The 16,118-nt window shown below is 45.1% G+C and overlaps 1 protein-coding gene across 1 annotated transcript in view; it reads left to right on the top strand.

Moving 5' to 3' along the window:
- Positions 1-3,024: 3,024 nt before the first annotated feature.
- The window catches only part of ARFGEF2 (ADP ribosylation factor guanine nucleotide exchange factor 2), a 125,907-nt gene continuing 112,813 nt past the window's right edge, over positions 3,025-16,118 (top strand). The window contains exon 1 of the mRNA XM_007938332.2: positions 3,025-3,145. Within this exon, the coding sequence (XP_007936523.1) occupies positions 3,025-3,145 (121 nt within the window). The remainder of the gene's footprint in view (positions 3,146-16,118) is intronic.

The following is a 16,118-nucleotide window of genomic DNA, read 5'->3' as shown; positions in this document are numbered from 1 at the left end:
CCTGGTCTGATAGAGCCTGGTGGAACCCCTGAGACTATGGCCCCTAGCTGCCCTTCAGGTCTGGAATTGAACCCACTCCTGTGGCTTCCAGCCAAACAAATCACAGGCATATGAGCTGAACATTTACATTAGGTAGATAACACTCCTTGGAGAGATCAGTCATGAGACAATAGAAGGACTGTGTACACAAAGGGAGACAGCTTGGTGGGGAGCAGGAGTGCAAGGGAAGGAAGGACACAAGGAAGAAGTAACTATGGGGAGGAAGTGGGAGGGAAGCTGTTGGATTGTGGGAAAATTGCAGTCAATGTCATGAGACAAAGTATATGTGAACTGCTGTATGGAAAACGAATTTGCTCTATAAACTTTCACCCAAATAACAATGAAAATTTAATAAATAAATAAATGAATCCTGGTGGCACAGTGTTTAAGCGCTTGGTTCTACCAGCCACTCTGCAGGAGAAATATATGGCTGTTTGGGTCTATAAAGATTCACAACCTTGGAAACCTATTAGGTAGTTCTCTCACCCTATAGGGTCACTATGAATCAAAATCAACTTGACAACAATAGGTTAATGCAGCACAAATTATCTTATGATTTCTGAAGTTCCAAAGTTTAAAATGAGCTGACAGGGCTGTGTTCCTTCTGGAAGCTCTAAAAGAGAATTTGTTTCCATGCCTTTCCATTTTCTAGAAGCCACATTCCTTGGCTCATGGTCCATATCACTCTGACCTCTGCTTCAGTCATCACATCTCATCTTCCAACTCTGACCCTTGGGTGTCCCTCTTATAAGGACTTTTACACTAGACCCACTGGGTAATCTAGAATAATATCCCCATTCCAAGATCCTTCACTTACTCATACCTGCAAAGTTTCTTTTGCTATGTTAAGGTTAACAGGTTCTAGGGATTAGGATGTGGACAGATTTAGGAAGTCATTATCGTGCCATCCACAGAAATATAGAAGGTGTCTCCCCCACTCCAAAAAATGTACTGATTGGAAGATTAAATCCTGTGGACCAAAATCCAAGCCCCTCCATTCATTCATTCCATAACTAGTTATTGAGTACCTAGTATGTACCCTGGGTGTAGAGCTGTGAGCTTATGGGATTCATCTTCTACCTGGGGAAGACAAGATGGAGAGTGAACAGAAACATTCTACAGGTCACAGCAAGTCACAAGGCTAGTCGAGGTTCAAAGAGGTGGAAAAATAGACTGTACCTCCTGATGAAAGGAGCTATAAAGTCACATTGCAAAGCAATTGAATTTACAGCCAGGAAACTTTCTACTTGACTCAGGGGTTATACTTTCTGTGATCTAGTAAACAACAAACAAGTCAACAAGATAAAAAAAAATGCTATAAAAATCGTCCAGTAAAAAAAAAAAAAAAAAAAATGCTATAAAAATCATCCAGAGGTGGGCTACTTTCAGCTGGGTGGTCAGGGAAGGCCTCCCTGAGGAGATGTTTAAGCTGAGACCTAAGCATCTGAGATCACCTGCATGGCAGGTTTCTGAGGTTTGCAAAAGGGGCCTCATCCTTGTATGACTCCCAGCAGTTCCGGAGTTCCCTTTGGGGGAGATGGGTGGTGTAGGAGGAAAGGGACCAGGGGACATCACTAATGGTTGTTGTGTTATCTGTGGTGATACCTGCCTTCTTGCCCCCATTTTCAGGCTGTGTGGCACTCCATCTCTTCCTCTGTCAAATGCAGGAAACACTCCTGGCCTGTTCACAGCACTGTGAGGAACCACAGGTTTCTGAAAACAGACCAGATAAACTCCAGAGGGAGGTGGACTGGTGGTGAGACCTTCCTGGCAGCAATGGGCACAGACAGACATTGGGCACTCGACAGACAGAAATGAACTGGATGACAAGGAGGTGGCTCTACTGCAGTCACAGGAGGGTTGTGTGGACGATGCGTGTTTTGTGCATGTGTAAGGTGAAATTCTGTTTGTGGAAACTGCCCACAAATCCACCTTCTCACTCTCTCTCTCTGTCTGCCCTCCTTTCAACTCCTACTTCCCTTCACTTTTTTCTCTCCCCATCTCCCAGCCTGCTTTTTCCCATTCTCCCTCACCTCTTCCTGCTCACACCATCTTTCTCCATTCATTCCTCTTCCCGTCTTCTCCTAACCTCCTCCCTTTTCCCATTAACGTTCTCTCCTTCCTCATCTCTTCTGTTTGCCTCTTCTCTGCTCTTCTCCTGAACTCTTCTCTCCCTACCTCCTCGCTCCTCAGCCCTTCCCTTACTCCTTCACCTCCTCTCTCCCATCTCCCCCTCTTCCCTCTCACCTCACTTTCTCTTACCTTCATGCCTCCCTTCTCCCTCTTTTCAGCCCTCACTTCCTCTTTTCCTCTTTTCTCCTCACCTCCTCCTCTTACTCACTTATCACCTCACTCTTCCAAATGTTTTCTTCCACTCTTCCCCCTCACCTCCTTTCTCTGCCCCGCCTCCTTTTGCCCCTGATTATCTATCTCACTCCCTCACCAATTTTTCCCCAAGCGTCTCTTTCCTTCTTCACTTGCTCTTTTCCGTTTCACCTCCTCTTTCCTCATCTCTTACCACATCACCTCCACTCCCATCCTCCTCAATGACTCTTCCTCAGCTCTTCTCATTGCTTCCTTCCTCACTTCTCATCCAATCACCACCTCTCTCCTCCTTCCTATTTCTCTCACGTCCCCGCTTCCCTTCACCCGTTTCCACTCACTTCTTCACCTCTTTTTCTCCTTCCTCCCTCCATCTTCTGCCCCTCCCCTCCTCGTCCATCTGACCCCGCCTCCGTCTCACGCCCCTCCCCGCCAGGGTCACGGGGTCGAGGGACGCCCGGCAGCCGTAGCAGCTCTGCCAGTCACGTGGTCACGTGACGCGCTCCAACATGGCGGCGCCGTGGGGCCGCGGCGACGCTTCCTGACGGGGCGGCGGGGACGGACGCGGCCGGTACCGGCCCGGACGCCGGGCCCGTACCCTCACTCGCCAGTTCGCTTGCGCCGCCCGCCCGCGGGGCTGTCAGCCCCCGCCGGGCCGTGGCCATGCAGGAAAGCCAGACCAAGAGCATGTTCGTGTCCCGGGCCCTGGAGAAGATCTTGGCTGACAAGGAGGTGAAGCGGCCCCAGCACTCCCAGCTGCGCAGGGCCTGCCAGGTGGCGCTCGGTGGGTGAGCCACCCCGGCCCCGCCCCTGCCCGGCTTCCCCACGCCGGCCGTTACCCCACCCGGCCTCAGTCCGGCCTCCTTGTTCCTGTATTCCCCGTCCCTGGACCTCGAATCCTACCCACTGGGCCGCCGCCTCATTATACTCCCAGGGAAAACTAATGGCCGGGAAGCTGAGGACTGGCCCAAGGTCACCTAGCAAGTTGGGGCAGCCTCGGCTGGCTGTCTCGGCTGGCTGTCTCGCCTCCCGTCCCAGGGCTTTTGCCACGACTTCTGGCCGTACCGTTTCCTGGTTCCTCCCCTTACCACTTCTAAGTCTTTAGAGAGAGCAGCCTTTGGTCAAAGTTTTCCCTGTAGCTGGGCTTTGCTGGTTCGGATCCCCTACGTGAGCAGAGTAGCTGGGAAGAGCTGCCCGACTGGTTTAGGGGGAATCCCTGAGGCTATGTAAGTGCCGGATCGAAGGATGTTTACTTCTTTTGATGACTTTCCATACCTTTTCACCTCAAGGAAGGAATGTGAAGAATTACCCTGTATGTCTCAGGCATTGTAGGTTGCTAATTCTGGGTGGCCCACTAAAATGTGGAGTTAATTACGGCAAGTATCCCCCAACACGCATTTGACACAGTGTGTGGCACAGAGCATATGCCCAGTAAATATTTGCTTATTGAATGCATCTGCAGATTGTGGAAAGAGAGCGAGAACCCTAATTCTTAGCCAATTAAAATCTTGGCGGTTGATGTCAACGTCAGCATCTTCTCTTCTAGTTTCATTCATGGAACAAATATTTAGTAAATGCTTGCTGTGTACCAGGCACTGTTGTAGGCACCGGGGAACAAGACAAACAAGGCCCCTGACTCTAATAAAGGAAACAAATAAGAAAACTAATGAATTTTTTTTTAATACTTATAGATACTATTGTGAAAGTAAAAGATGTGATAAAGAATGCCTGAGCCTTGCTTTAGATTGGGCCGCCAGGAAAGTAATCCTCTTGGAGCAGGTGACATTTGAGCTGAGTCTGAAAGCCAAGAAGTATCCACCACGTGGAGTGTCAGGAGGAAAGAGTTTAGGGTGGTGGGATCAGTACATGGGTCCAGAGCTGACTTCCAGCTGATTCACCATTGCAGTGCTTTTGGTTTGGAATCTTTAAAGGACCAGTTTTTCTTAACAAATTGAGCATACGGAAGGTTTGATTTTTGTCACAGGTTTTGAGGTTACCATCACCTTTCACCCTTCATTTGGTGCAAGGTATAGAGCAGGGGTCCTTCTCTTGGGATGTAGTAGTGAGCTGGTGAAATTTGCACTTGTTAGGGAAGAGAGTCCATCACTTTCTTCAGGTTTTCAAAAGGATCTGAGACTCCCTCAAGGGTCAAGAACGATTGATAAAGATAATGTTGTTGCCTAGATGATCTGTAAACAGCTGTGTTGATAGTTGTCCTCCACTGGATTCTGACTCACAGGGATCCCCTGTGAAATTCAGGATTGGTGATCAGAATTTACTGAGATCTAGATTTTTAAAGCTTTTTAATTTAGACGACTGAGGCTAACTTGGATATTGTATAAGAATACAAGGTACACACTAAAAAGGTAGTTTGTTTGTTTGTTAAGCAGAAGGCGCGTATTTATAAGCACTTTAAAATCTGCCTGTGTTCTGTCCTCTAAATTTATTACTTTAAGAGTATTGTTGAAGTTTCAAATAGTTACTTGGCAGAAAAGTTTTCATTGCCCCTTCAGAAAACGTCTTAACACAAAATCTCCACCAAATTGTATGTCACGTTGTTGGAACCTTCTTTTTTAAATTGTCATGTGGGTCATAAAGGGCCATGATGTTGAGAGTTTATTATATTGAAATAACTCTGTTCAGAAGTTCATATCTTTCCAACCAAAATTGTGGAAAGCACATTCAGTGTGCTTTGTAGTGAATTGTAAGAAATGGCCTGTTGTTGTTGTTAGCTGCCATCAAATTGGATCCCAATTCACAGCAGCCCCACGCACAACGGAACGAAAAGCTGTCTGGTGCTGTGCCATCCCCATGATCAGTTGGGCTAGGACCATTGTCATCCATAGGGTTTTCATTGGCTGATTTTTGGAAGTAGATTGCCAAGCCTTGCTTCCTAGTTCATCTTAGACTGAAGCTCCACTGAAAACTGTTTAGCACCATGTAACACAATGCAGGACACTGCCATCGAGTCAGATCCGACTCATAGCGACCCCTCCTTGGGTGTCCGAGGCGGTATCACTTCGGAAGTAGATTGCCCAACCTTCCTTCTGGGGAGTGGCTGGTGGGTTTGAACCGCCAGCCTTCTGGTTAGCAGTCATATGCCTTAGGCACTACACCACCAGAGCTCCTAAAATGAGTATTGGGAACTACTATAAGGGAACCTATCCCTAGTGTTGATTTAAACTGGCCTTTTTAAAGAGATTGTGTATTATTACTGTTCAGTAGCATGACCTCTTTTACTTGCAAACCATAGAAAACACAGTGAAGTGCCTAGAAATCTTTCACCTTTCAGGGCACAGTCTTGTGTCCATAAGTCCCATTTAAGTAGAGGAGATTGGAAAAATAGCTGAAACAAGTATAAGAAACATTGCAGTTGGCCAGCATTTTAGAGATTACCATGTGTAGATTATTCATTTTGATAAGAGGAACTGTAACTGATGGCTCAAAGGTGAACCACGCTTGGTTGATAGAGAGAACTTACAGGAAATGGCTTCTATATGATCCCACCGATTGTAGCATATGGGGGGAAGGTGTCTGGGCTGGAGGGACTTAAATACTATATTCTCTACTTATATTTCATTCCTTCTTTATAGGGTTATTGTAAAGATTAAGTTATTTGACATGAACTGAAAGCACTTGGCATGTAGTAGGTGCTCAGTAAAGCCTTATTATTCTTCTTCTAATGATAATATTGCTTTAAGTTGAGACAAATCACAGAAATGAAATGCTATTTTGGTTCAGTGTTCTTAACCTCTTTTGGTTCCTCGTTCAGGAATAACTTACTGCTCTATTTGGTTTATAGATGCTGTAAATAAATAGGAATGAAATTACACGATTAAAAGTTGTATTTATTGGAGTGTTAACTTGATAAGCTCAATGAAGGCAGGGCTCCTCCGCTGTAAAAGCAGCATTGATCAGGATGGAACAGGTTTGCAGTGACTCATCTGCATTAAATGCCAATTGCATAGGTAAGGACCGCCCCATTCAGAGATGGTGTCCTTCCAGCCTGTATCTAGAGAAAGCCAGAGAGCCTCCCAAGGAGTCATCACCCCAGGGCTTTGTTGCTCTTTACCTGGACTTGAAGCGACCCCTCCTTTGGTTTCTCAGGCAGTATCTCTATGGGAGTAGATTGCCCAGTCTGCCTTCTGAGGAATGGCTGGTGGGTTTGAACTGCCAACCTTCTGGTTAGCCGTCAAATGCCTTAGGCGCTATGCCACTAGAGTTCCTTAGTTAATGGAGCTCTGATATATTAATCTTGAACCTTTCAGCCCTCTGCCAGGGAACATAATTATATTCTTTCTTGGTGTGTGTGATTTGGGTGAAAGTTTACAGAGCAAATTCATTTTCCATTCAACAGTTCATACATATTTTGTTTAATGGCATTGATTGCAATCTCCATAATGTAACAGCTCACTCCCCGCTTCTTCCCTGTGGTTACTGTTCTCCTGTGTCCTTCTTTCCTATGCATTTCTGCCCTCTGAGCTATCTCCCTGTGCAAATGCTGCCTTTTTGATCTCCCATAGTTGCCTGTTCTAAGAAGTATACCTACCTGGTGTGATTGTTAGGAGCTCTGCTGTCGTACTGCCTAAGGCATTTGACTACTAACCAGAAGGCTGGCGGTTCAAACCCACCAGACACTCCCTAGAAGGAAGGTTGGGCAGTGTCTACTTCCATAGTGATACTGCCTCGGAAACCCAAGGAGGGGTCACTATGAGTCAGATCCGACGCAATGGCAGTGGGTTTAGTGTGTTTTTTTGTTTTGTTTTGTTTTGTTTTGTTTGGTGTAATTGTTCTCCTTGTAGGCATGACCATTGTTTGGCTGGAAGCCATGGGAGTGAGTTCAATTCCAGGCCTAAAAGGCAACTAGGGGCTGTAGTCTTAGGGGTTTCAGCAGTCTCTATCAGACCCGTAAGCCTGTTTTTTTTTTTTTTGTAATTTTGACTTTTGTGCCACATTTTTCTCCCACTCCATCCAAAACCAAAACGTTTCCCTCCCCTCCCCTTGGGGAACATAATTTGTATGTATATATATATGTGTGTATATACGTATGCATGTGTGTATGAATATGTGTGTGTGTGTGTATGTGTATATATATATATACATATACACTTAAAACCTCCCTCTTACAATAGTTTTATTTAAGGACCTTTTTCTTCCATGATCTCTCTTTAAATCATTTTTTTGCTCTTAAACTATGTAGAGTTTGAAGACTTGACAAGGTGATCTAAGTGTTTTTAAGTTAGGTGTGGAATAATTTGTCAGCAACCTGGGAAGCTCTAATTGAGTTGTTCTAACAATGCTTTTCATACGTGTGATAAGAGATGCAGTATCTCATTTAATGATTTAATATACACAAAGTGCTAAGTAAGGGTAAGGCTCTCTGTAATTGCAAGCTGTCACTATTCCTAGCTGTTACCAAAACAATGTAACAAGAATAGTAAACATACCTTAAGCATTTCTACCTTAGGGGTACAATGCTACATGTTTTGCATGCAGGTAATTCTCACTTATTACTTCCGTTGAGACCTTTAGAAGTTAAATAAGTTGACCAGGACCCAACTAGGAAGTGATAGAGCCAGGGTGCGAATGCTGGCAGTCTGGGTCCAGAGCCCAAGATCTTAACCGTTATTATGACCCCACCATATCTTAACCTTTACTATCATACTTTATTGCCTTTCTGTATGAAAGCTCGCGTATGTAAGGAGTCCTGGCGGTGCAGTGGGTAAGCGCTTGGCTGAAAACCAAAAGGTTGGCAATTGAAACTCATTAGCCGCTTGTGGGAGAAGATGTGGCAGTCTGCTTCCATGAAGATTACAGCCTTCAGAACCCTGTGGGGCAGTTCTCTGTCCTGCAGGGTTGCTGCGAGTTGGAATTGACTGGACAGCAGTGGGTGTAGAGTCTTTAAAACAGTCATTAATATTGCAGTGAAGTTTCTGTGTGATGACATTTCAGGAAGTGGAGACTGTTTTCTCTAGCAGAATTTTGAGATGTATTTGAAAGCCTCTGATCAAAAGATGGCAGCTTTTTCAGCAGCTTTTACTGCGTGTGCCGTTGGTTTACGTTAGCCTATGGATCACAGCAGCCCTACCCACTGCCAGTCATGAGGATAGCACAGGACTGGCAGCATTTCGTTCCGTTGTGCGTGGGGTTGCCATGAATTGTGGCCAACTCATTGGCAGCCAGCGGTAACAGGGACTGAAGGAGGAAATGAAGATGAAGAATTGATTTCACTTGAGCTACAACTTTTTCCTGATTTACGAGATCCCTCTTCATCAGCAGTAGAGTCTCTGTTAGTGATTCTGGAGTTATCACACCTAATTGATGCCTGTGTTTGGGCTCAGCAGGCAGTGGGAAATCAGGGCTCAGAGAGCAGCTTGCCCCAGCCACCCAGCCGGGTGAGGAAACACAGCTACAACAAATGCTCTATGCTGACATACGGGTTATAAAATCCATCTTCAGCTCTGCTACTTGAGCTGTTTAATTTGTGGGTTTTAGAGACATGTGGGTCATTGGTGATCTTAGCTTGAGCTGTTTGGTGGCACGATGAAGGTGAAAGCCAGATTGCAGTGGGTTGAGGCATGAGTGGGAGGTGAGGACATAGACAGCAAGCAGAGACAACTCCTTCCCGAAGTTTGACTGTGATGTGAAGAGGAGGAAGGAGATATGAATCATGGGAGTTTTTTATTTTGTTTTTCTTTTCTCAAACATAGAAGAGACACTGAACTTGTTTAAATGTCATTGAGAAGAGAGCCAGTTTAGGGAGTGTGGTCATAAATCTCAGTTGCATGTTAATGTGCATAAAGTGCTCTGTTTACATGTCTGCATGATACATGGTAAATTGCTTTTTCTACTGTATGATATTGTTGCTGCTGTTCTTCTAATTCTGTTTTTTTTCAAAAAACTTCTCACCATTAGGAAGAACCCGAGGGAAATTAGAAAAATACCAAAGATACTTCTAAATCCATGTGTTGTTAGGTGCTGTTGAGTCAAATCTGACTCATAGTGACCTCATATGATGACAGACTAGAACTGCCCCCTAGGCTTTTCTTGACTGTAGTCTTTGCAGGACCAGGTTACTAGGTCTTTCTCTCATGGAGCTGCTGGGGGGGGGTTTGAACTTCAGGCCTTTCGGTTAGCAGCCAAGCACTTAACCATTGGTCACACAGAGTAAAACCTTTAATCTTAGCAAATTCTGGTATTTTGGTTAGGTGATTTCTTTAGAGTGCTAGAGATCATAAAAGCTCTGAGAAATAACAGGGTTTGAGACCCTGGAAGATTACTCTTGTTGAAAAGCTTTTGATTATTCCTTAGGAATCACCTGTCTAGAAGCAGCATCTAAACATCAGATTGTTGTGGATTACTGAAATGCATTTAATTCTTGCATTGGGGAAATTTTATTGAGAACTGAGCTTGAAACTTTGCTTGTTGATAGTCATGTGTTCATGGGTTAATAATACAGTTTTTTTGAGCCTCAGTTTCCTGCGATGATAAAGGTGATACTAGCTATGTCATGGGATTACTGTCCAGGTTAAGCAAACTCGTAAAGTAGCTGACACAATACCTATACTTGTTGCCATCAAGTCGATTTCAACTCACAACGACCCTGTAGGATGGAATAGAGCTGCCACATAGGGTTTCCAAGGCTGTTATCTTTACAGAAGCAGACTTTCATCACATGGTGGTTTTGAACTGCCAGCCTTTCAGTTAGCAGCCAAGCACTTAACAGCGGCACAGCACCTAGCCCCTGACTAACGATCTGCTGAAATTCAGAGCCATTGCCTTCAGCGTTATCTAAAGGAGAAGGGAGTAGATGCTTGCTGTTCTTTGGGTCCCTTGTTAGTTGGTTATGGACCTTTTTATAGTTGGTTATGGACCTTTTTATTTGTCTCCACACTGGTGAAGCATGTGGTTGGAGGAATTTAGAGCCCTGTCCTGGACTTGTAAATCTCAGGAGAGACTTTGAAAGCAGTGCTGGGGAGAACAGTAAGGCCATTCTTTATGGAAAAGAGCAGACTTGTGAAAATGTGTACTTAATCAGCAAGTACATGGAGTTTCCTATATAAATAGCTTAGAACAGTATATAGTTCTCACCATTTTACCAGGCATAGGGGCCCTGCCAGAAAAAGACTTGACTTTCTTTCCCCAAGGTTATCTTAGAAAATAGTTTTACTTTTGCTAATTCATTCCTTGCTTCTTACTATAGCAAGCTTGTTTTGGTTTACTGTCTTAGTTATAAGTAAGTCTTTTAAGTCAGGTATTTTCTTAGGTTTTATAAATTTGTGGGGAGAACAGTCTTCTTATGCTAGGACATAAAATTCTTAAATTTTCCCTTAGTCCTTGGGAGTGGTCAGTTCATAGTTGCTGTACTGTGTATAGTCTTTCTGTCTGTTGACTAGACCAGCTGACGTTAACTCAGTAGATCTTTATTTGGATATTAGACCCAGTGCCATGGTGCAAGGGAACAAAACAAACAAGGACTCTTCTGATGGAGTGTGCAGTTTAATGTGAGAGATGGGCATCATTCAAATGGTTGTGCCCTCTGGGAAGTCCTGTGGAAAGAAGCCTGGTCCTGCAAGGATGTTTGACAAAGGGGTGAGGAAAGATATCCTAAGGATGTGATTCTTGACATCTAAATGTTGAATCCTGGTTACATAGTTTGGGGTGGGATGCCTTACAGCAGTGGGAGGAACGTGTGCAAAGGCCCTTTGGGAAAGAGGAGCATGGCTGTTAAGGAAGCTGAAGTAGGTCAGTGTGTGGTTGAAGCAAGATGAATGAGTGGAGAGAGTGTTTGGAGATGAGGTGGGCGAGGTTGGCCAGGGCTGATTATGCAGAAACTCTGAGGTCATGGTGAGCGGTTGATCTTTAGACTAAAAGCAGTGGAATGACACTGAGGTGTTTTAAGCGGGGAAGACAGTGATAGGACCAGGTTTGAATTTTGGAAGGATCTTAGATCCTGTTGGAGGAAGACCAGAGGGATTGCTGAGGGATGAATGAAGAACCTATTACCATTATCCACATGAGAGATGCTGTTGGCCTGGAATAGAGTAGTAACATTAGAAATAGAGCAACATGATTGGATTCCTGACTTGTTTAGGTAGTCAACCTAACAAAGCCATGTGATAGGTTGTGTGAGGGCACGAGAAAGAGGATTGTTAAGGCCCTTAGATTTTTAACTCATCTAACTGGATGGACAGTGGTGCTGTTCTTTAAGATGGGAATATGGGAAGATAAACATTGGGTGGGAGCATTGATAATGAATTGGAAGCTAGATTTGTTGAGTCTGAGCTGCTATTGAGCATTTAATTGGACACAAGGAGTAGGAAGTAGATATATGAGCTTGATGTTCATGAGAGAGGTCTGGGTTGGAGATAGTCGTCAGAGTGTTGGTGGGCTTTGAAGGTGTAGGTAAGATGAGCTAGGGGGAGGGTACACAGAGAGGGAGAGGTAGGGGTGGAGATGCTATGCCTGGGCCTGAGAAACTCAGCCTTCTCTGGCTGGATAGAGGAGGCTGTGTCTGCAAAGGAGATGGAGACATGGTGGGTCAGGAGGCAGAGGTCAGACAGAAGAATGTGTGGTTATGAAGCCAGAAGTAGAGAAGGCCTCATGAAAGAGAGTGAGGTTAGTAAGGTCAAATGCTGCAGGGGGGTTAAGTCAGATGAAAACTGACAAAACGCCCAGGAGAGTTAGAGAGTTACAGGTCATTTGGCGACCTTAGCATGAGCTGTTTCAGTGGTGTGATGAAGGTGAAAGCCAGATTGCAGTGGGTTCAGGCATGAGTGGGAGGTGAGGACATAGACAGTGAGCACAGACACCTCTTTCCTGAAGTTTGGCTATGATTGAAGGGGAGGAGAGAGAGGTGATGTATGAGAGTTTTATGTTTTGTTTTGCTTTTGCTGTTTTAAAAGATAGGAGAGGCTTGAACTTGTTTGATTGTTCTTGGGAATGGAGTCTGTTAAGGAAGATGGAATGCAGGAAAGAGAAAGGGCAGGTTATTTGTTGAGTCACCAAATACTTATTGAGCACCTGCTCTGTGCCAGGCACTTGGTAGGTGCTAGGGATTTCACGGTGGAAAGAACAGTCGAAGAGCTCTGCTGTCGTGGAGCTTGTATTCCACTGTGGAAGACAGGTAGTGAACTGTACATAATATGACAAGGGTGATAAATACTGTGAGGAAAAACAAACCAGAGTAAAATAAAACTAAACAAAGCGAGGCATAGAGAGTGCTAAGGAGGGGTAGGATGGAGAGGTGATGAGGAAGGCCTCTCTGAAGAGGTGACATTGAGCAAGGATCTGGAGGAAGTGAAGTGAGCCATGCCCATATCTGGAGGAGTGCATTCCAGGCAGCAGGAATAGCAAGTGCAAATGTCCTAGAACAGGAACTTGTTTGGCACGTTCGAGGACGACGAGTAGGCCAGTGGGGCAGGGTTGTAAAAGGTGAGATCTGGGGGGTAGCAAAGGGTCAGATCATAATAGAGATTTGGAGGCCAAGGTCAAGATTTTGGATTTTGCTCAGGGTTAAATGGGAAGCACTGATTTTGAGGGGAAAAGTGATGTAATATGATTTGTATTTTAAGCAAATCCCCCTGGCTGCTCTGTGGAGAAAGATAGGGGATGGGAAGGAGGGTAAGAGCAGAAGCAGAGAGACTAGTTAGGAGTCCTTTACCTGGTGATTTGGATTGGGGTGGTAGTGGTGGTGGTGGTGGAAGAGATGAGAAGTGATCAGATTTTAGATACTACCAAATAGCATGACATTCCTGAGATAGCAGCTGGGGATAGGCGACTACAGAGGTGGAAGGATTGGACACCAGCTCTCTTCTAACAGGAGAGAACACAGGGTGGGTAAAGAAGTAGGTCATTTTGTAGGTTGCCAACAGAAAGCAGAGGGAGCCTCCTTGAAGTGGTTTCTTATTTCTGAGTGATTGTGCATAAGGAGGAAGGTAATGAATGGGGATGATTAGGAGACAGATGTAGTATGTAAGTAGAATAGAGAAACGTACAAGGAGCCCTGGTGGCACAGTGGTTAGGTGCACGTGTCTGCCAACCAAAAGTTTGGCAGTTTGAACCCACCAACCACTCTGCAGGGGAAAGATGTGGCAATATGCTTCCAGAAAGATTGCAGCCTTGGAAACCCTATGGGGCAGTTCCCCTCTGTCCTGTAGGGTTGCTGTGAGTCACACTTAACTTGACTGCAATGGCAGTGGGTGGAGAGATGTGCATTGGTCACTGTGGAGAATTCAAGAAGATAGGATTAACTGGCAGTATTAGGATCCCATTTGCTGTTGGTGATTATGACTTTATAAAAAAAACAACAACCAAACTCACTGCCATTGAGTTGATTTCGACTCATAGCGACCCCTCCTTGGGTTTCCAAGGTGGTATTACTATGGAAAGAGCTATGGTAACATAGTGCCTAAGGCATTTGACTGCTAACCAGAAGGCTGGTGGTTCAGACCTACCAGCCACTCCTCTTCAGGAAGGTTGGGCAATCTACTTCGGTAGTGTTATGCCTCGGAGACCCAAGGAGGGGTTGCTGTGAGTCGCATCCAACTCTACAGCAGTGTGTTACCACTATGGAAGTAGATTGCCCAACCTTCCTTCTGAGGAGTGGCTGATGGGTTTGAACCACCAGCCTTCTGATTAGCAGTCAAATGCTATGACTTTATAGACCTACCAGTTTGCGCTGTTGTCAGAGGTCTGGTTAGGTGGAGGCAGGTCAAAAGAGAATGGTAATATAATTTAAGTTTGGTATTTTGCCAAGAGTCAAGGTTATCAAGGTTATTGTCTCTCAGTCTGATAACAATCCTGCCAATGGGATCCAACTGGATAATGAAGAAAGGAGTGCACTGACATGTTGACTGACAACCAATCCAGTCCATGAACTGGAGGTTCTGACAGGTCAAGAAAGGATCTACTGGTCTTTGACCAGATCAGCTGGAAGGAAAGGGGGTTGTGAGCAGAGAACAGGAAGGAACCAGAAGTGCTGCTGTTCCAGGTGGGGACAAAGTGCAGAGTGTGATCAGACACACCAGGCTGGCTTGGAGGCTAAAACCAAAAAAAACCAAACCCGTTGCCATGGAGTGGGATGCAACTCATAGCGACCCTTCCTTGGGTTTCCGAGGCAGTATCACTATGGAAGTAGATTGTCCAACCTTCCTTCTGAGGAGTGGCTGGTGGGTTTGAACCGTCAGCCTTCTGGTTAGCAGTCAAGTGCCTTAGGCACTACACCACCAGAGCTCCCTCTTAGAGGGGTAGAGGAGGTCATTTGTGAGAGTAAAACTTGAAGTTGGTTTGCATAGGACCCCAAGTGGTTCAGTGGTTAAAGGGCTTAGGTAGCAGTTTGAACCCACCAGACACTCCATGGGAGAAAGATGTGCCAGTCTGCTTCTGTAAAGATTACAGCCTTGGAAACCCTCTGGGGCAGTTCTACTCTGTCCTGCAGGGTCACAGTGGTTTGCAGAGCAGAGAGGGGTGTGGCAGATAAGATGTTTAAGGAGAGTTGAAGGTTGTGCAGACCAGTGATGGGATCCTTGGGCAGTGTTGGGTTTTGAGGTTGGTAATGGGCATTATTGGACTCAACCTTGGGAGTGGAGGGGAAAGTGGGAGCTGGTACCAAAGTTGTTGATGAATTAGGGAATGTGACCTGAGAGGCTCATAGGTGACAGCAGCACCCAGGTAGGACTTCCTGGGAAGGTGTATAACCTTTCATCTGAACCTCCTCACACAGCTTAGGTCTTCCTCCTTTGAGCCTGCTCATTTATTGCTGCTAATTGCCAGATGGCAGTTGGGAAAGCAGTGCCTTTTAAGATGCTGAGTGGTGAATGAGTGTGGGTGTGCCCCACCATATGCCCCTCCTCCACACCCATCTTTCTTCTGTGTGTAATCATTGAGCAGCAGGCTCTGGATCTGACAGCCTGGGTGTGGACCCTGACTCTGCCTGTAGCACTTCCTGGCTGTAACTGTGGGCAGGTGGCTTAACTTCATCTGTTCTCAGATTCCTCACCTGTGTAACAGGAATAAGAATCTTCCTCTTGGAGGACATTATGCTGAGTGAAATAAGTCAATCACAGAAGGACAAATATAATATCAGTTCATTGTTGTGGAGGGTCAAGGAACAGTTTATATATACTTTCTTTGTTGGTTGCCAGGGGTGGGAGGGGAGGGAGAGAACACTAAAAAAAAAAAAAAATGCTTTGACCCATGTCACTTTAGTTTTGTGTATTTCACCGTACATAAATTATATTTCAGTAAAATGCCTTAAAAAATAATAAGAAGAAGAGAATGTCCTGCCTTCCAGGGTTTTGGTGAGGACTGAGTGCCTGCCCCTAGCGAGTTGAGTTGGTGAACATAGCTGGAGCTATCAGTGATTTGTGTTCCACTCCTTTTCTTCTTTCCTTTTGCTTTGTTTGGCCCCTCCAAGCACTGAAGATTTTTCAGTGTTGCTGACACCTGTTGTAAGGTAAGAACAAGAGAACTCTCATTTATTGACCATCTGCTCTGTGCCAGACACTGCCTTAGTCCTATTCAGACAGTACTTCTCATGGGCTAACCAGACAATCACCTTCTCGCCATGAGTTGGAGTCTGCTCAACAGCAGCTAGTTCACTTAAATGCCTGGGTACAGTCTCTGGAGCATGAGGGGCTGCTCGTTTGTTGTTATTATTGTTATTATTATTTAATTGGGATTGGGGTGAAAGTTCATTTTCAAAGCAAATTCATTTTCTTTTTTTAATTCACTATTATTATTTTTTAAATTTTTGC

The sequence above is a fragment of the Orycteropus afer genome, unplaced genomic scaffold (assembly GCF_000298275.1).
Source record: "Orycteropus afer afer isolate SDZICR_OR568_19922 unplaced genomic scaffold, OryAfe1.0 scaffold00049, whole genome shotgun sequence".
Taxonomy (NCBI): domain Eukaryota; kingdom Metazoa; phylum Chordata; class Mammalia; order Tubulidentata; family Orycteropodidae; genus Orycteropus; species Orycteropus afer.
Note: the sequence above shows the minus strand (reverse complement) of the source record. Positions and strands in the feature narration are given on the sequence as shown.